The sequence below is a fragment of the Ursus maritimus genome, assembly GCF_017311325.1.
Source record: "Ursus maritimus isolate PB19 chromosome X unlocalized genomic scaffold, ASM1731132v1 scaffold_X1, whole genome shotgun sequence".
Classification (NCBI taxonomy): Eukaryota; Metazoa; Chordata; class Mammalia; order Carnivora; family Ursidae; genus Ursus; species Ursus maritimus.
In genome coordinates this window covers 84,139,360-84,160,248 of record NW_024423319.1, presented here as the reverse complement: position 1 = coordinate 84,160,248, position 20,889 = coordinate 84,139,360, and the positions used below count along the sequence as shown (strand labels likewise).

General features: G+C 46.7%; 1 protein-coding gene across 3 annotated transcripts; it reads left to right on the top strand.

Moving 5' to 3' along the window:
- The first annotated feature begins 1,929 nt into the window (after positions 1–1,929).
- On the top strand, positions 1,930–18,764 carry RGN (regucalcin). 3 transcript variants are annotated; one of them, XM_040623963.1, is made up of 8 exons: positions 1,930–2,062; positions 2,718–2,856; positions 3,683–3,860; positions 6,024–6,206; positions 13,895–14,110; positions 16,013–16,144; positions 16,779–16,933; positions 18,359–18,764. In XM_040623963.1, the coding sequence occupies exons 3-8, from the start codon at positions 3,698–3,700 to the stop codon at positions 18,407–18,409; spliced, it is 900 nt and encodes a 299-aa protein (XP_040479897.1). In that variant the 5' UTR covers positions 1,930–2,062; positions 2,718–2,856; positions 3,683–3,697; the 3' UTR covers positions 18,410–18,764. The 3 variants fall into 3 exon arrangements, with proteins under 3 accessions (XP_040479897.1, XP_040479945.1, XP_008691071.1); XM_040624011.1 differs by lacking the exon at positions 2,718–2,856; XM_008692849.2 differs by lacking the exon at positions 1,930–2,062 and having other exon boundaries at positions 2,451–2,856.
- Positions 18,765–20,889: the final 2,125 nt, after the last annotated feature.

Here is a 20,889-nt window from a genome sequence, read left to right as displayed (position 1 = left end):
CACACACACACACACACACACACACACACACACAGCAGGTAGCTGAACGGCCTCTATGTGTCAGTACCACGGCCGGCCAAGCTGAGGGTGAAGGAGACGCCCTCCCCGCCCTACAGGACTCCCCATCTAGTGGGTCATTTGGGAAGCAGATCCAAAGGGGTGAGACAAGCCCTCCAGGGAGCTGACAACAAGCCTGGCAAGAAACGGACACTTCTCCCGCAGTCTGTTGGTGGGACCCTGGCGGCATTCCCAGGTTTGTGGAGAATAAAGGGATAGGTTTCCGACAGCCCAGCGGTGCAGCTGAGCAGAATATCTGAACTACAGGCCTGTAGTTTGGGGGAGAGGGCTGGGCTGAGATACAGTTTGGGGCGTCGTCCGCATTAAGGAGGTAGAAGAAGCCACATGATGGGAAGAGGGCCCAACAAAAACATTGCAGGCCCTTTGTGCACCATTATTCGAAATAATTTCTCTTTGTTATATCTCTAAATTTTGGCCAAAGTGATTTTTGTGTTTGGGGACATTTTATTTTATTTTATTTTATTTTATTTTATTTTATTAGACAGAGAGACAGACAGCAGGGTGGAGGGAGGGGCAGAGGGAGAGGGAGAAGCAGACTCCACACGGAGCGGGAGCCTGATGAGGGGCTCAATCTTACCACCCTGAGATCATGGCCTGAGCTGAAACCAAGAGTCAAAGCTCAGCCGACTGCACCAGCCAGGGGCCCCCAAGTTCTTATTACTCTGCTGACGGTTTGGCCTATTTGCCAGGTTTCTCCCAGCTTTACGTGTGACTTTGGGAGTCTCCTCACTTTGTAGACTCGTGTTTTCCCATCTGTAAATGGGGACATGGGAGAGTAGTTGTCTTAAACATCTCCCAGGGTGAAGACGGAATGATTGAGGCTGTTTAAGTGCCCGTTACTCTCAGCAACCTGACACTTTGAGCTGAGACTGCCGCAAACATCTCCTGCCTGCCGAGAGCGAGCCTCGTGCCCTTGGAGCTTGATCTCTGGCCCTCCCTCCCAGCGAATTCAAGGGAACTGGATTGCCACAGTGATTGTGACTAGAGTGTGGGTTTTAGGACAGTGCAGATGGCCGCGAATGCGTGCTGGACTGAGAGAGATCAATAAGGAGATAGCGCGGGGGCCCTGGCGGGCGCAGTTGGTAAAGCGGGCGACTCTTGATCTCAGGGTCATGAGTTTGAGCCCCACGTCGGGCAGGGAGCCTATGTAAAAAATTAAAATGATAATGATAATGAGGTGGCACTGACCTGGCGTTCAACCCGTACAATAAAATGCACAAATCTCAAGTGTCCCACCGTATGACTTTGGACAGGACGCACTTCTGTGCAACTCAAGCCTCCATTCAGATAGTCTCCATCACCCCAGAAAATTCCCTTAACCCTTTCACGGTTACTCCTGGCTCCCATTTCCCAGAAGCAACCCCCATGTTTACCTCCCTCCCTTCATTTTTTTAAATGTTTTAAACTTGTAGGTTATTTGGAGACAGTATGGACGGCCGGGTAGGCTCTCAAGGGAGAATGTGAAGCTGAGCGCTGCTTAGGATCCTTTATTCCATTTGATTTTTTTTAAATCCAATCAAATAAAGCCTTTTCTCTTCCCCCACCAAAAAACGCTTTGCAAGAGCTGGCCTCCAGCCAGCAGTCTTTCTTTCTCCCGCTAGAAAAAGGGTGGATTTGTTTAACCGCTTTGTTCTTTCCTTTTTAACCTGCTTGTGTTTAACTGGACCCTCGACCCCAATCTGTTAGGCATTCTAACAATTTTTCTTGTTTAAGTAAGAGATAAACTTTAGCTCTCCGTCCAAACTCCGAGGCTGCGGCTCACCGGGCTCCAAGCCTCTGCCCCGCCCCCCTCCCCGCCACCCCCATCCCGGGTGGCTTTGTAGGATTCTTCCAGGAGCCACGGAGGAGGGGGACAGCGTTGGGGGTTGCGTCCCCAGCCCGCACCTCCAGGCTGCTGCCACCCGCCTGCCGAGCGGCCGCGTCCCCCACCCAGCCCTCCGGCTCTCCTGCTTGACCTTTGCGCCTTCTGGAAGTCACCAGCTCGGTGAGTGCCGAGGTCGCGCCAGCCTCTCCGCCCGCTCCCCAGGGAGGAAGGATCTGGCCACAGCCGATCCAAAGTCGCTGGGGCAGGCTGGAAGGAGACCGCCCCCCGCCCCCGCCCCCGCCTACCCGGGTACCTGGGCCCCGCGCGCGCCCCACTTGGCCGGCCCGGGGACGAGGCGGGCTCGACCTTCAGCTTCTCGGGGCCTCGCGGTCGCCCGAAGCTGCAGCGGCGCCACCGGACTGTGCCAAGGCCCCTCCGCCGCACACGTACGGCAGATGAAGCGTGGGCACCTGCCGCCGCGTGCCCGCTCCCCGGGGCCCCGGCCGCCAGGCTCCGACGCCCGGGCAGGGAGGGACAGCTGCGGGCCCCGGGCCCCCGGCTGGCAGGCCGGAGCTCCGGGTTAAAAGTCGCTATTGCCAAAGTCCCGCATCTGATCCTGGGCCTTAATCTCAGATCGATAACATGAAGGCCTTTGGAGCCCGTGCCAAATTTTCACAGCCAGCGAGGACTGCAAATGCTAGGACGCTGGCTTCAGGATTTAAGATTTGATACGTGTTTCTTACATTAAAAAAAAAAAGTTACGTGTCGAAGGGAATATGAAACCAAAGATTACTTTCCTTTCCCCCCGTCATGCATTCGCCCATGCGTGGATGAGAGCACTGCCTTCCAAGCAGCAAGGCGCCTGCGGAAAGGTTGACGATGCAGACAATGTGGGTCGGCATCTGGGCAGAGTTCGGGAAAGAGAGGAGGCTCTGAAAAGTTGCCTCGTTTTCCTCTCCCCCGGGCTTTCTTAGGTAATGTGGTTTTTTTTTTCTTCTTCTCTGACAATTTTTGTCTGTCTTCTCCCTGTTCGCTGGTCACACTCTGGCCTAAACCCGCAGAGTAGAATGTTCCCTCCTGTGGAGTTCAAGACTCCTTGCCAAACTGGCAGAATGCCTTCCCGGGGTGGCAAGAAATAGCCAAGCGGCTGTCAGTTCCTCCGGTGGCGCCCAGCCCTTGTCCTCTTCTCCAGCCTTTCCATGGTGCCAAGTCGAAAAGGGGTGTCAAGTCTAATTTCGTGTATTATCACTGATAAACATATTTCTAAAAATGCACTTCAGAAAAATGCAGAGTGGGAAGGTTCTGGCCTTTGAGCCGTCGTCGGAGAAGGGAATCGGCAGCATCAGGGGATGGGGGAGGGCAGCAGGAGCTGGTGACCTGCAGGCGGGGGAGGGGCCACCAATGAGGGAGCTGCCTGCCCCCCCCACCTTCGGGGGCTAGGGCGCAGGCATAAAGGGCGGCCTTCCCTCCCCGGAGCAGCCAGCTCTTCGAGGGTCACGGACACCAAGGTAGGGATATTGGGGTGCTGTGGGTTTTATCTCTCTTTTTTAAAGACAGCTTGAAAACGTGCCCAGGTAAGTCGATGGAAGATGCCTCACCTTAGGGACGATCAGCCCTTTCTTCATTCTCCTGTCTCTTCCTGCCACATCGCCTATTTCGTTCAGATTGAGAGAACGTGTTTTTCCAGTTCTGAGAAAAACTCAGTCTGTGTTGGGATCTTACCAGGGCCTTAAGCCAGGTGTTTTGTTGAATTTGCTCCACGCGACTACATTTTCCCTCGATCTCTGCTACCTTCCGCAGAGCTCCCCGTTGACCATGTCTTACATTAAGATCGAGTGTGTTTTGCGCGAGAACTGCCGGTGTGGGGAGTCTCCGGTGTGGGAGGAGGCATCCAACTCGCTGCTCTTCGTAGATATTCCTGCAAAAAAGGTTTGCCGGTGGGATTCGCTCAGCAAGCGCGTGCAGCAAGTGACTGTGGGTAAGGATGAAGGCCCCACTGTGCCCAGACAGCCATCTTTTCCCTGGGGACCCAGGAAGGGGGGTCCCCTGATGTGTCATTCCCCGGAGAACTTGTAGAAGCCTACTGGATACGCTTTAAAACTTCTGGATGGTCAGGCTCTCTCAAACCACACTCTGTGTCCCCCCCACTTGGACTTGGACCCAGGAGTAAATTCTGGATGGTCCGTGGGGTGAGGGGGACAGTCCCCATCTGGTGTTGCTGACAGGCACGGAGAAGCTTTCCTTAACAGCTTCAGATCACGGCTTTTAAGGTCGGAGACCCCGTTTGCGGCACAGCGAAGGCTGTCTGCCCTGGGTCAGGCCAAGCCCTTAATTGGCAAAAGAAAAGAAAAAAACGAGTATGTCCCTTCTTTGAATGTAAAAAGAAGAGCTTTCGGATTTAGAAAGCATCAACCAGGACTATCTGTTCACCGAAAAAATCAGATTCATCACAAATTCCGAGGGCCTTTGAATGTGATTCTGTTTATGGCCCTGTGATTCCCAGAGGAGGGGTTTCTCATTCTCTGGCCCAAGTGTAGGAGCTTGATTAGAGATAAGGAAGCTTCTTGTTTTGTGTTAATGCGAAGAGATACCAGGAATTCCTGTGACCTTGGGGCAGTCTCATCCCAAAACAGGCAACCTCAAACTTTTTCTTTTTCTTTTTTTTAATGAGAGAGAACAGCTGCTTTTTTTTTTAAAGATTTTATTTATTTATTCGACAGAGATAGAGACAGCCAGAGAGAGAGGGAACACAAGCAGGGGGAGTGGGAGAGGAAGAAGCAGGCTCATAGCAGAGGAGCCTGATGTGGGGCTCGATCCCATAAAGCCGGGATCACGCCCTGAGCCGAAGGCAGACGCTTAACCGCTGTGCCACCCAGGCGCCCCGAGAGAACAGCTTTTTAAGTCACCCAGGGATGTGAGTACGACTAGCGGCCAGAGCCGGTCCTTCCCTAGTCTCTTTTTGCCAGCATGCAGACATTAGGGGTATATTCCCACCCCTAATCTGCAGCCACCCCCAAACCATGGAAAGGGCTTATGATATCGGTTCACTTAGGAAGTTACAGAAGTGACCTGACAAGTCCCGGGGCACAGGTCGGGATCCACGAAGAGAATGTGACCCTCCCAGGACTGTCCTGCAGATTCCCTGGGTCCCTCAGTTGGCTGCAATCAACTTTTGAATGGGGCTTTGAGCTAAGAGCTGCTCCCAGAGTACCCAGCGCCTTGCACTGCCCAAATAGGTGCTTGGAAAACGTTTCCAAGGGACCAACTCTTGGTTTTGGCTCAGGTCATGATCTCGGGGTCTTGGGATCAAGCCCCGAGTTGGGCTCCCCACTCAGGAGTGAGCCCGCTCCTTCCTCTCCCTCTGCTCCTCCTCCCCCACTTTCTCTTTCAAGTAAATAAGATCTTAAAGAAAATGTTTTCCAAATAAATTCTTTTTAAAAAAGATTTTATTTATGTATTTGTCAGAGAGAGAGCAAACACAAGCAGGGGAGCAGCAGAGGGAGAGGGAGAAGCAGGCTCCCCACTGAGCAAGGAGCCCGATGTGGAGCTCGATCCCAGGACCCTGGGATCATGTCCTGAGCCGAAGGTAGATGCTTAACCAAATGAGCCACCCAGGCGCCCCACAACTTTGAATTAAATACATAAAATAGGGCCCCTTAAAAAAGACAAGCCCTGGATCAGAGGGAGAGAGAGAGGTCGCAATACCTAGCTGCCGAAACTACACACGGTTTGTGTCCGAATTTCCTGGAGATACGTGAATCAAGCATGGCTTGCTCCATGACAGCTGCTCTGAACTCCCCCTCTCCCCCCATCCCAGTTAGGGACACCCCCCTCCCGCCCTTTGAACTTGATGTGGCGCCTGCCTCAGTGTATGGTGTCTGCGACCATGTGACTGCCCTGCCTTTCCCACTAGACTAGAAGCTTCCAGAAGAGTGGGGTTTCATTCACCTTTCTATCTCTGCTGCCCAAGGGTACTGCTCAGCAAATACACTGGGTTCTGTAGCCTTCACCATTCAGCAGAAGGGAGAGGGCACTCGCATCATCAAAAGAGCCGGAATCCTCTTAGAGATGCCAGGTGGCGGGATGCCCGTGGGCTGCTGTCCACCTGCTGTCTTCTGATTGCTGGCTTTTGCCCCTGCAGAGGCCCCCGTCAGCTCCGTGGCCCTTCGCCAGGGAGGAGGCTATGTCGCCACCATTGGAACAAAGTTCTGTGCTTTGAACTGGGAGGATCGGTCCGCGGTTGCCCTGGCCACGGTGGATAAAGACAAGAAGAACAATCGGTTCAATGATGGGAAGGTGGATCCCGCTGGGAGATACTTCGCGGGTACGCACGCTTTATCTCGAGCCGTATTGACCGAGCTTGGGAGAACAGCGGGACTTAGGAATGTCTCTCAGTTGTCGGGGTAAAACGTTACTCATAATGCGTCTTGGGTTCTTCTTTTCTCATTACTTGAGTTGCTTTTCACTTAAAAAAAAAAATCCCAAGGGGCACCTGGCTGACTCTGTCGGGAGAGCGTGTGACTCTCGATCTTGAGGTGGTGAGTTCGAGTCCCACGTGGAGGTAGAGTTTACTTAACAAAAATGTAAAAACAAACAAAGTCTATTAAAAATTGTTAAAAATAATTAATTTGATTTAATTTAAAATAACTTAAAACTTTTTAAAATCCCACGAGAAAAGCTTCAGAAATACTCCTTTCAATTTCTGACTCTGGCAGAGACTAAAATATGCGTGGTACTTTTGTAGTTTAAATGAGCTTTATTTTTTAATTTTAAAGATTTTATTTATTTCTTTGACAACACAAGCAGGAGGAGAGGCAGAGGGAGAGGGTGAAGCAGCCTCTCCACTGAGCAAGGAGCCCTATCCAGGGCTCGATCCCAGGACCCTGGGATCATGACCCGAGCTGCAGGCAGATGCTTAAGCAACTGAGCCACCCAGGTGCTCCTAAATGAGCTTTAAAACAGAGGCTTTGTGGTTGCTGGTGATCTTTAAATTGGAAATAATTTCAAATTTACAGGAAAAAAAAGTAAAAATAGTACAAACAACACCTGTCTCCCCTTTACCAAGATTCACCTATTGTCAGCGTTTCGTCCCATTTGCTCGCTCGCTCTCTGTATAATCATACTTTTCTCCAGAATCATTTGGAAGTAAGTTGCATCTATCACATGCCTTAACCCCGAAAAATACTTCTGCGGGAATTTCCCAGGAAAAACGACATACCGTCGCATGACCACAGTACAGCTATCACCTTAAAGAAGTTTAACATCGTTGCAGTTTTTCCTGATGTACTAGCTATACTCCAGTTTTGTCCATGAACCAAATAATGTCCTTTACAGCGTATTTTACCCTCCGGTGCAGGGTCCAGTCTGGGATTATGTATTGCATTTAGTTGACGTGTCTCTTTAAACCTCTTTTGTCTGGGACAGAACACAGCCTTTCTGGTTTTTTTATGACACTGTTGTGTTTGAAGAATACAGTGCCACACAACTCCCCCCATTTAATAGAATATTCCTCACGTTCCTCTTATTTTTGTGTTTGTCTAATGTTTCCTTGTGATTAGATTGATGCCGGACATTTGTCGCTAGAACACTGCAGAGGTGACGCTCTGTCTCTGTCCAGGTATCCCACCTGGATACCATGTCTCTCGTGGGTGATGTTAGTGTTGATCACCTGGCCACGTTCTTCTCAGATCCCTCTACTGCATAGTTACTATTTTTTCAAAGATCGGATTTATTTTATTTTATTTTATTTTAAAGATTTTATTTATTTATTCAACAGGATAGAGACAGCCAGCGAGAGAGGGAACACAAGCAGGGGGAGAGGGAGAGGAAGAAGCAGGCTCCTAGCGGAGGAGCCTGATGTGGGGCTCGATCCCATAACGCCGGGATCACGCCCTGAGCCGAAGGCAGATGCTTAACTGCTGTGCCACCCAGGCGCCCCAGAAGATCGGATTTATTTTAGAGAGAGAGGGCAGAGGGGCAGAGGAGCAAGGAGAGGGACAAGCAGACTCTGCCCTGAGCACAAGCCCATCATAGGGCTCGATCTCACCACCCTGAGATCGTGACCTGAGCCGAAAACAAGAGTCGGAGGCTTAACCGACTGAGCCACCCAGGCGCCTCCATAGTTACTATTTTTAATTGTAATGTATAAACATTTTGTGGGGGTTATTGGTTATCTATTGCTGTGTGACAAATTACCCTGAAATTCAGTGGCTTAAAATAACAAACATTTTTTATCTCACATAGTTTCTGAAGGTTAAGAATCTGGATGTGAGTTAGCCAGATGGTTCTAGTTCAGGGCTCTACCGTGAAGTTGCCGTCAAGCTGTTGGCCGGGGGCTGTGGCCTCTGAAGGGGGTCTGTCAAGGGGCCTGGAGGATTCGTGTCTAGGCTCACTCACATGGGGTCGGCAGGGGGCTTCAGTTCCTTACCACATGGGCCTCTCCATAGGGCTGCTGTGCACATGGCTTCCCCAGGGCCAGTGATGAGAGAGGAGAGAATGAGGACACCCAAGACAGAGGCTACGGTCTTATAACCAATCTCAGAAGTGACATAACGTCATTTCTGCCATGTGCTCTTGGTCACACGATGATAGAAGGGATCATTCTGGAAGGCAGGGATCATTCGGGGCCATCTTGGAGGCTGGCTACAGCACTGGGGGAGATACTTTAAGACCGATCAAATATCCTGGTCCTCGTCAAAACATCTCCCTTGGGTTTTACATTTGTTGATGACTCTTGCTTGAACCAATGTTGACTATGATGGAGAATGGCTTACGTCCAGCTTTCCGTGAATGTTAACTCTAGCCCAATTAAATAATGCATTTCACGTATGTTCTCATTTACTTCCCCTCAAAACAAGTTAGCCAGAGTCGATTCCAAATCCCTGCTCTTTCCACCTCCCCGTCCCCTCACGTTCTTGCTGCCATGGCTCCATTCACTCTCAGCATGGAAGTTTCCTGAGGTCTGAGCAACCGGCTATGGCTTGTTCCCCGTCTTCCCGGGCTTTACACAACCACAGATCTAGTCCAGGACAGGTCGAAAGATTAAAGATGAGAATCTGTTGGAAGCCCTTCTGCCACTGATTTCTGCAGGACAAGGAAATAGGATTGGATACCCTACATGCCATTGAAATTGAGTTTCTCTCTCCCTTACGGCTATAGTTCACAGTTCTGTGGCACTTTGTGAGACACAATAAAGGAGTCCTCAGAAGCCTGAGTCCTTAGCCTGAAGTCTCCAGTTCTTAATTTGTGCCCTGAGGAGACCCCTTAAAATTGTAGGCATTATTGTGGGTGTACAAACGGGTCTTGCACATCTGCCGAAAGCACCGAGAACCCTTTTCTAGAGAGTTCGTAGCTTTCAGCAGGTGCTAGGAGGTGTCCCTGGACCAGAAAAGGGTAGGGTCATTTGATAGTCAGGATGGAGTCTCGAGGTGGTGGGTAGAATCCTGAAGGTGTCCCCACATCCAAGGTCTGGCCTGTCTGTGTCCACTACGAGGTAGTGACGTATAAGCCAGGGCTCCATCTTGTTCTTTCCCACTAAGGTAGAACCTTTTCCAAGCAGTGCAGAATTCACATCCATGTTCCAGGCATCTCTTCCTGTGAGGCAGACAGTGGGGAGGAATATTAGTGAAACAAACGCAACAGCCCATAGCTGTCTCCTCAGGGCAGGAAACTGCTGCGTGAACATCTTCTGCCCTGGGAGGGAGGATTTATCCTGTCTTGCTTGCTCTTCAGGCTTCCCAACTTTTGTCTATTTTCCTTTAACCCACTCTTATTTCAGATGGAACTTGGTACACTAGATGAACTTTCCAGTTTCTTCATTACAGTCGAATTCTGCTCTGTCCCCCAAGATCACACTCAAGTCTAAGTGAATATCCGATGTGCACTTGAGAAGAACGTGTGCTCCGCTGCTGTTGAGTGGGGTGTTCGGTAAATGTCACTTAGATCGGTTGATGCTGTTCAGTTTATTTCTTTGCTGATTTTTCTATCTACTTGTATCTATTACTGAGAGAGGGATGCTGACATCTCCAACTGTAATTATGGATTTGTCTATTTCTCTTCAGTTCTGATTTTTGCTTTGTGTATTTTCAAGCTCTGTTGTTAAGCACCTACAAGTTCAGGATTTCTACGTCGCCTCAGTGAACTGACCGTTTTCACCATATGGAGGACCTCTGTGTGTCCCTGATAGTTTTCGTTGCCCTAAGTATATTTTGTCTGATGTTAACATAGCCCCTCCAGCTAACATTTTAATCAATATTTGCATGGTGTAGCTTTTCCCATCCTTTCACTTTTACACGATCTATATCATTATATCTGAAGTGAGTTTCTTAAGGCCAGCAAACAGTTCGATTTTTAAAAAATTCATCTTAACAGTATCTTAGTTGGTGTATCTAGATTATTTACGTTTAGTGTAATTATTAATATGCTTTGACTTAGATCTACCACGTTGTTACTTGTTTTCTCTTCGTTCCTTCTGCATTTTTTGTCTTCCGCTTCCCTTTTCCTGCCTCCTTTTGGGCTGCGTGAATCTTCTTTTGGAATTCGATTTTAATTTATTTATGGTGATCTTTCACTGTATCTCTCTATTTCGTTTTTTAAGGGCTTCTGAAGGGATTGCAAAATATACAGTTAACTTTTTGCAGTCTATCTAGAACCAAGATTTTACCACTTCAATTGATTATCGCTTCTTTATGCTATGGTTGCCTCTATATATGTACATATAAATCCTGTCAGAAAAATGTAATTTTTGCTTTTAACCATCAGAAATATTTTAAAGAACTGGGGCACCTGGCTGGCTCAGTTGGTGGAGTTTGCGACTCTTGATCTCGGGGTGGTGAGTTCAAGGCCCACGTTGGGTATAGAAATTACTTCAAAATAAAAAATTTTAATCTCCTCCAGTCCCATCCATGTTGCTGCAAATGTTGTGAAATCATTCTTTCTGATGGCTGAGTAATATTCCATTGTGTATCTGGACCCCATCTTCTTAATCCAGTCATCTGTTGAAGGACATCTTGGCTCCTTCCACAATTTAGCTATTGTGGACAATGTTGCTATGAACATTGGGGTGCATATGGCCCTTCTCTTCACTACGTCTGTATCTTTGGGATAAATACCCAGTAGTGCAATTGCTGGATCATAGGGTAGCTCAATTTTTAACTTTTTAAAGGACCTCTACACTGTTTTCCAGAGTGGCTGTACCAACTTGCATTCCCACCACCAATGTAGGAGGGATCCCCTTTCTCCACATCCTCTCCAACAATTGTTGTTTCTTGCCTTGTCAATTTTTGCCATTCTAACTGGTGTAAGGTGGTATCTCAATGTGGTTTTGATCTGAATTTCCCTGATGGCTAATGATTTTGGTTTCACTCATTTATGGAACATAAGAAATAGGAAGATCGGTAGGAGAAGGAAGGGAAGAACGAAGGGGGGTAAATAGAAGGGGGAATGAACCATGAGAGACTATGGACTCTGGGAAACAAACTGAGAGATTCAGAGGGGAGGGGGTGGGGGATCGGGATAGGCCAGTGATGGGTAGTAAGGAAGGCATGTATTGCATGGTGCACTGGGTGTTATATGCAAGTAATGAATCATGGAACTTTACATCAAAAACTAGGGATGTACTGTATGGTGACTAACATAATAAAAAATTATTATAAAAAATAAAAAATCTTAAGAAAAATAAAATCTTTAACAACAACAACAACAAAAACACTTTCAAGAACTAAAGAGGAGAAGAACAGCCTATTGCATTTACTATCTCTGTTGCTCTTCCTTCATTCCGATGTTCCAAGATGCCTTTTCGTATCTTCCCCTTCCCTTTAGCAGGTCTGCTGGCTGTGAAGTTTCCCAGTTTTACTTGATGTGAGAATATCTTTATTTCACCTTCATTCTTGAAAGATATTTTCACTGAATATAGAATTCTAGGCTGACACTTTTTTTTTCTTTTAGCAGATGAAAAATGGGTCCCTTCAAGGGCGCCTCGGTGGCTCAGTCGGTTAAGCATCCGACTCTTGATGTCAGCTCAGGTCTTGATCTCAGGGTCATGAGTTCAAGCCCCCATGTTGGGCTCCATGCTCGGCAAGGAGCCAGCTTTAGAAAAAAGAAAAAGGAAAAAAAAAAGCGTCACTTCCTTCTGACCTCCATGGCTTCTCATGAAAAAATCAACAGTGATTGAAATCATTATTCTTCTATATGTCATTTTTCTTTCTTTCTTAGGGATTTCTATTTGACTTTAGTTTTCAGAATTTTGATTATGATGTGTCTGGGTATAGGTTTCTTTGGGATTATCTCCTGTTTCGGGCTTATGCTGCTTGAATCTGTGGTTTTCTGCAATGATGTTCACATTGGATAATTTCTTTTCTTCATTTTGTTTAAGATTTTAATTTTTTTACAGTAATCTCTAGGCCCAACGTGGGGTTCAAACTCACAACTCCAAGATCAAGAATCACGTGCTCTACTGACTGAGCCGGCCAAGCGCCCCTGGATAATTTCTATTGACCTGTTATTCGCTACACTGCCTCTTTCCTTTGTCATCTCTATCCTGCTAGCAAATCCATCAGACAGTTTATTTCAGTTATTTTTTTTTTCTCAGTTCTAAAATTTTTATTTGGCTGGTTTTTGTGTCTTCGACTTCTTTGCCTTGCCAAGTATAGTGGATGGTATCCTAGACCTTTTGACTATTTCTTTGAGACCCTAGGTCTTGTTTAAATCCTATGCAGAATGTTGATATATTTGTCCTCATAAGCAATCTATATATGTTTAGGTTCAGAAGGTTTAACAGAAAAGCTCCAGCCTGCTCTCTCTGAGGTGCCATTAGGATCTGGCCCACATGTGGGCCACTCCGTGGCTGGCCTGAGACTTAGGAGTTTAACCACAGCTGCATTCTCAGTCTTTGGTATGCTAATTAGAACCAGATTCGTGCGCATACAAGTAGAAGATGAGCCCAGGAGATCATAAACAGCTTTATGGAATTGCATTCCTGAACAATGTCCCTCTTGACTATCTCCAGGTACTTTCCATTTTCCTGGAGCTGTCCTTGTCATTCGTCCAGCCTGAAACCACCCATTTCTAGGACGGTGCTGTCTCCAGGGCCAAGCAGCAGCAGAAGGGGGGGGGAGGGTGGATAAAACCACACGTAAAAGCAGCAGTATTTGGCTCTGCCCTTCTGGAGCCACAGCTTCACCCCGTTGGAGAGGAATGTCCCCTTCCCCTGAGTCTTGATTCCTGCAGTTTCCTGTTGTCCACCACTCTGCTGTTACTACCCTTGCTGCAGGATAGCCTGAGGACCGGAGAAAGGAGTGGAAAAGAACCAGGGCATTTCTTCCACTCTCCGAGCCTCAGGAGTTTCCTCTTCTGCTCCTTGAGCCAGATTGAGAGGGTTTCTCTTGGCTCTCTGTCTTCCCCACAGTGCTCACGTCCAGGTTGCGGGCTGCGTCGAGTTCAGGCTGGGACATACTGGGGAATATAATGGAGACCTCGCCACCAGTTAGGCGGCCCTGCAAATTCTACTGTTCTTCCCCGAGCTGCCCGATTCATTTCCTTTTCAGAGTTTCTCAAATAGCTCCACTGGCTGTTTTGTCCAGATTGTATAGTCGCGCTCAGTGGGAGAAAGTGGGGTTGGTGGAGATGTAGTCCTTCTTATCCGGAACCGGACCTGTCAGTGTAATTTTCATTTGCATCATAAGCAAGGTAGTTGTCATATAAAGATGGTATTCATTCATTCGTCAGAGAGTGAGCACAAGCAGGGGGAGCGGCAGGCAGAGGGAGAAGCAGGCTCCCTGCTGAGCAAGGAGCCCGATGCGGGACTCGAGCCCGGGACCCTGGGATCATGACCCAAGCCCAAGGCAGACGCTTCACTGACTGAGCCACCCAGGCATCCTGTTGTCATTTTCTTTTTAATATAGAACCCAGATTCCTCGATTCAGTGATGGGAAAGGAACCCTGGTCATAAAAGATGGTGTAGGGCATGGGGCAAGGTGTTGTGGAGCTAAACTCAGTGCTTTTGGGGTCTTGTAGGGACCATGGCTGAGGAGACGGCCCCCGCGGTCCTGGAGCGGCACCAGGGGTCCCTCTACTCCCTCTTTCCTGACCACCACGTGGAGAAGTATTTTGACCAGGTGGACATCTCCAATGGTTTGGATTGGTCCCTGGACCACAAAATCTTCTACTATATTGACAGCCTGTCCTACTCCGTGGACGCCTTTGACTACGACCTGCAGACAGGAAAGATCTGTACGTACTTTTTCATTCTTTTTCTTAATACTGCTGGGAGTGTGTTTTTCGTCTGTGTATAACTAGGAAGCTGCCTCTTCCTCGACTCGTATGAAAAGGCCCTTACTTGGCAAAGAACTGGCCGATGTGATGATTCCAACGTAGTCATAATTACCCAAACTCGACTATGCTGACAGTCAAACCATGGCCCTCAACACACCTAACCATGGCCACCGTCGGCGTAACGTGAATAGATCCTTATCCCCCTTTTTGCCACCATCCCTAGAAAGAGGCTCACTGTGCAATGGACCCTGTTCGACAAGAGGCGCCTATCGGCCAGTAATGCCCAGCAGAGCGAGATAAAGGAATGGCAAGTTAAGGTTTGAGGTTGAAATTGCTCCTTCGTACTTGAGTTAACCAGAGGCAAATACTCAGAGACGAATTAATAATCTTCCAGAATGGAAGAGTTTACAAAGTAGCTGCAGAGTGGTCAATCCCATCCGTGGGCTCAACGCGAGCTAGAGCTGGAAACTGGGAGGGAAGGAATTCTCGAGAAGAATTTAGAAGGGAGCACTTGAAACTGTTTTGTGAAAGGTGCCAAACCGCAAGAGCAAAACCAATAATAAAAGGGACTTGGAAAAAAAAAATCACAAGACTCTCGTGTAGATTTAACGAGAGGCAAGTTACTTCAGGACAGATGTTTTGCTTTGAAATACAGAGCGCTCTTTTTTATGACTGTTTTTACCCATTTTTACTGACACATGGTTTTAACATTTTTTTTTCCATTATGTCTCGATGCGATTACTATAATGACCAGAATTTTGTAGTGTAAAGTTCTCTGGGGTTTGATGGTTTTTTGGTATACTGTGATTCCCCCTTCTGGGCCAGCCAGTTGGCTCCCCAATACCCCTCCTTTCAGAAATAAGCTCTTTAATACTGAATTTTGATAAGATGATTTTGGAGCATTGGGTCGGGCAGAAACAACGCGAACGTCTGACTACTTTTTGTGTATGAACCGTTCATATGGTACCATTAAGTTGCCTTCTAGACCTTGGACTTCATCACAAAGTCGGCATTTTTATAAGGAAAACAGCAACGGTCTAACCACAGACCGAAATGTATCCAAGGTGGGTGTGCAGACCTTCAGTTCGGGTCAACCTCAAAAAGAACTATGGGTATTTTATTAAGAATTCTACTTCCTTTCAGGGGCGCCTGGGGGGCTCAGTCGGTGAAGCATCTGCCTTCGGCTCAGGTCATGATCCCAGGGTCCTGGGATCGAGTCCGGAGTGGGATCGAGTCCGGAGTCGGGCTCCCTGCTCAGCAGGGAGTGTGCTTCTCCCTCTCCCTCTGCAGCTCCCCCTGCTTGTGTGCTCACGCATGCAGTCTCTGTCAAATAAATAAAATCTTAAAAAAAAATTCTACTTCCTTTTCTTCTCTCCTCCCCTGAAAGCTTATACAGATATGTCTGTACCCAGACTAAAGAGAATGTAATCGCCCTCCAAATCATGTAAAAATCCTTTGTTGAGGAGTGCCCACTCATGCTTCTGGACATTTTTGCTTTTTTAAAAAAAAGGTTTTTTTAAAGATTTTATTTATTTATCTGAGAAAGAAAGCACAAGCAGAGGGAGAGGCAGAGGGAGAAGCAGACTCCCCCCACTGAACCAGGGAGCCTGAATCAGGACTCGATCCCAGGACCCTGGGATCATGACCTGAGCCAAAGGCAGACGCTTCACCGACTGAGCCCCCCAGGCGCCCTGGACATTTTTGTCGTAGAGTTAGGAATTCTTCTGAACCGTCCCACATGCCAGGCCCTGGATACGCAGAAGAGATCAGGATAGACAGCTTGAGAGCTCCTTGTCTGATGCTCGGTATTGAGTGGCCTGTTGTTTTGTCGTGTGTGTTTGTTTGTTTTTTTTACCCTAGCCAACCGCAGAAGTGTTTATAAGCTGGAGAAAGAAGAGCAGATTCCAGATGGAATGTGTATCGATACGGAGGGGAAGCTCTGGGTGGCCTGCTACAATGGAGGAAGAGTGATTCGTTTAGATCCTGAGACAGGTAGGCCTGCAGCAAAATTAAAAAAAAAATCCCTGCCATGTCTAGAAAAAACGAGACACTAGCGACTAGAGAAACTTCGTTCCTAGTAAAGTCACATAGAGATCCATTCAGAGGTCTCAATAGGATGATTTTGGAAATAAAGGCCAAAGATAGGGTCCCAAACTTAAGAGTCAGAACTTCTTTTCCTGTGGAGGTAAATGTTTTTCCCCAAAACAAATTGTCAGGGAAGGTAGGTTAAACACATGGCTGAGGGGCGCCTGGGTGACTCGGGCGGTTGAGCGTCAGCCTTCGGCTCAGGTCATGAGCTCAGGGTCCTGGGATCGAGTCTGGCATCGGGCTCCTTGCTCAGCAGGGAGCCTGCTTCTCCCTCTGCTTGCCTCTCTCCCTGCTGGTGCGCTCGCGCTCTCTCTCTCTCTCTCTCCCTCTCTCCCTCTCCCTCTCCCTCTCCCCTGCGCACGCTCTCTGTCAAATGGATACGTAAAATCTTTAAAAAAACAAAAACAAAAAACATGGTTGAAGTCTGACCTCCACAATCCTTTTTGAATATCCCTAATCCTCTGCAAAGGGTCCGAACGGTTGTGCAGGTTGGAAATGTGCTAGAGCTGGACTTTCAATAAAATATTTGGTGATCTAGGGAAAAGACTCCAGACTGTGAAGTTGCCTGTTGTTAAAACAACTTCATGCTGCTTCGGAGGGAAGGACTACTCTGAAATGTATGTGACCTGTGCCCGGGACGGAACGGACCCCGAGGGTCTTCTGCAGCAGCCTGAAGCTGGTGGAATTTTCAAGGTGATCTGGCTCGCTCTTTTATTTTGAGGGTGAGGTGGGAGGTCCTTAGCTAAGTGAGTGATTATTGCTTTTCCTTTTACGTATTTATGTATTTGAGAGAGACAGTGATCACGAGAGAGCACGAGCCGGGGGTGGGTGGGGCAGAGGGAGAGGGAGAAGCAGACTCCCCACTGAGCAGGGAGCCCGTCGAGGGACTGACTCGATCCCTGGACCCTGGAATCATGACCTGAGCAGAAGGCAGACACCCAACTGACTGAGACACCCAAGCACCCCGATTAGTGCTTTTTCATACTTCCAAAACATAATTCTATTTAGCATTTTTTTTCTAGAGAGAGAGAGAGAGCAGGTATGTGCGCTTGCGCGCTCGAGAGCAAATTAGGCCAGGGAGGGCGGAGGGAGAGGGGGAGAGAGAAAATCTTGAGCAGTCTCCACACCCAGCACAGAGACTGACCCAGGGCTTGATCTCAAGACCCTGAGATCATGACCTGAGCCGAAGGCAGACGCTTAACCAGCCGAGCCACCCAAGCGCCCCTCTATTTAGCATTTTTAAGCTCATCATGCTAGACTTTTAAAAACGTTTTATTTAGATTTCCCAAACATAAGTCCAAGATCATGTGTTTAGCCTACTTTGTGCAGTATTTCGAAACAGTTTTGTGTTTCAATAGTGTTTGCCGAAATTCTGTAAATCAGTAGAATGGGCTTGGAAAACCAGTGTTTGAAACATGCTCATGAGATCAGTTGATTGTTTTGATGCCACAGGAATACCTTTGGGTTTCTTAACTTCTTTTTTGCAACAAAATGAACACTGATAAAAATTATGGACATCTCAGACTGAAAAGAAATAGGAATTGGAACGCCTGGGTGGCTCAGTCGGTTAAGCGTCTGCCTTCGGCTCAAGTCATGATCCCAGGGTTCTGGGATCACATCAAGGTCCCAGATCAGCGGGGAGTCTGTTTCCCCCTCTGCCTGCTGTTCCCCCTGCTTGTGCTCTCTCTCTGACAAATAAATAAAATCTTAAAAAAAAAAAAGAAAAGAAATAGGGTGACGGTAGAAATAAATTCAGTTTTAAATCCAAGTTAATTGCAGACGGTTGCTAGTTGGATTATTACCAATGTGAATAATTGGGTTGGACCTGACCTAATCAGGTAATTCCTTTTTTTCCCCCATATTGAAGTCTTTATTTTTTTTTATTTTGTTATATTAGTCACCATACAGTACATCCCCAGTTTTTGATGCAATGTTCCATGATTCATTATTTGCATATAACACCCAGTGCACCATGCAATATGTAGGTAATTCCTTTTTATGATAGGAAATAAAACAAGGATAATTGGTGGCTAAATATATTACTATGAATCGTAAAAAATGCTTTTGAAGAATACTTGTGAACTACCTTTTAGCAAAGTTTCTCTCTTTTTTTAACAGATAACTGGCCTGGGGGTCAAAGGAATTCCTCCCTATCCCTATGCGGGATGAGTGGCAGGCCTTCTTTCCTACTGGAGGAACTTTTGAAGACACGTAGAAAATTCTAGAGCTGAAATTTCAATCTAGTTGCAAAAAAATTAAAGAAATGGTATTATTAACAGGGTTAATTTTTTTACGATTTTTAAAAGGGCATCTTAGTAAGGGACAACAGGTAGTTTTGATAACACACTAAAAAGCCTTCTGCAAAGGCTTTATAGAAATACAGAGAATCGTTCAGCTGTCGACCAGCCTCTTGATTCTTTACAGATTGCTAGAAGGGGAGGGGGGGACCATGTCTGTTTTGGATTCCGTTCTTACTATACCTAACGCTCAAGAAAAACTAATAAATAATGGCTTAGTAATCATTTGTTATGATTATGTTCCTTTTTATTTTCATCGTAAGCTTATAAAACACACTACAGTGCTAACCTACCTTCATATTATTCTTCCTACGTGCTATTTTTTGCAAGCTAAAATGTTACTGGAGAATAAGAATTAAACATTGGCAAAATTCGTGGCTCCAACTGCCACCTCATAAGTGTAAAAGCAATATATCACTTTAGAAGATACTTTTTAAAAAATAGCTTTATTGAGGAGTGTCTGGGTGTCTCAGTTGGTTAAGTGTCTGCTTTCAGCTCAGGTCATGATCCCGGGGTCCGGGATCGAGCTCCACGTCGGGCTCCCCAATCAGTAGGGAGCCTGCTTCTCCCTCTCCCACTGACCTTCCCCCCAACTCATGCTCACTCGCGTGCTTTCAAATAAATAAACTCTTTTTAAAAATAGTTTTATTGAGTTACAATTGACCTACACATATTTCAGGTATACAATTTGAAAAATCTGACATGTATACATTAATGAAACCAACACCACAAGCAAGATAATGAATCTGTCCACCACCCCAAGGTTTTCTCTGTGTCCCTTGGTAATCTTTTCATTTGGTCCCTCTGAATGTCTGCCCTCATCCCCAGGAAAACACTGATCTGATTACTGTCACTATTAATTAACCTTAAAATTGAGCAGTGTGATTTCTCCAACTTGTTCTTTTTCAAAATGGTCTTAGCTATTCTAGTTCCTTTGGTCTTCCATATAAATTTTAGAATAGCTTAACTATATCTACAGAGGGCACGTGGGTGGCTCAGTCCTTAAGCGTCTGCCTTCGGTTCAGGTCATGATCCCAGGGTCCTGGGATTGAGTCCCACATCGGGCTCCCTGCTCAGCAAGAAGCCTGCTTCTCCCTTTCCCACTCCCCCTGCTTGTGTTCTCTCTTTCTGTCAAATAAATGAAATCTTCAAAAAAAAAAAAAAACTATATCTACAGAAAAAAATCATGCCGCAATGGTTTTTTTCTTAAGAGCATGCACACAGGATCCAATGGGGGGGTGGGGGTGGGGGACAGAGGGAGTGGGGGAAAGAGAGAAGCTTAAGCTCCATGCCCAGCCCTGAGCCCAGTGTGGGTCTCGATCTCACCACCCTGAGATCATGACCTGAGCCAAAATCAAGAGTTAAACGCTTGGGGCGCCTGGGTGGCTCAGTTGTTAAGCATCTGCCTTGGGCTCAGGTCATGATCTCAGGGTCCTGGGATCGAGCCCCACATCGGGCTCCCTGCTCAGCAAGAAGCCGCCTTCTCCCTCTCCCACTCCCCCTGCTTGTGTTCCCTCTCTCGCTATGTCTCTGTCTCTCAAATACCTTAAAAAGTTAAATGCTTAACGACTGAGTCACCCAGGCACCCAGTCATGCTGCAATTTTAACTGAAGTTGTTTTAAATCTGTAGAACAATTTGGAGAGAATTGGCATCTTTACCATTTTGAGTCTTCCAGTCCATGAGCACAGTGCATCTTTTCAACTATTTAGGTCTTCTCTGACTTTTTTCAGCACCATTTTGTAGGTCTCAGCATATAGGTCTTGTACATGTTTTGTTAGATTTATATTTGAGAATAATGTGCATTCTGCTGTTATGAATGGAGTGTTTTATAAATGTCAGATTCAGTTGGTCATTGGTGGTGGTCAGTTCTTCTATATCTTTCCTGAGCTTGTCTTCTAGTTTTATCCTTCAATGAGGAAGGATTGTTGAAATCTCTAACTATAGTTTTGGAATTTGTCTGTTACTCTATTCAGTTCTGATAGTTTTGGATTTGTGTATTTGGGAACTCTGTTGTTAGGTGCATACACCTTTAAAATTGTATGTCTTTTCGGTGAATTGACTTTTTTTCAGTATGTAATGTCTTCCTTTAACCCTTGAAAATCCATTGAAATCCATTGAAAATTCGTCATTACATTTTTAAAAAATTTTATCTTTTAAGTAATCTCTATACCCAACATGGGGCTCAGACTTAACAACCCCAAAGTCAAGAGTCAGATGCTTTACTGACTGAGTGGGCTAGGTGCCCCGTCAAGGTTAAATTTTTTGCTTTCAACCATCAAGCATGTTTTGAAGAACTCAAGAAGAAAAGAATAGTCTATTATCTTTACCAAGATATTTACCATTTCTGTTGT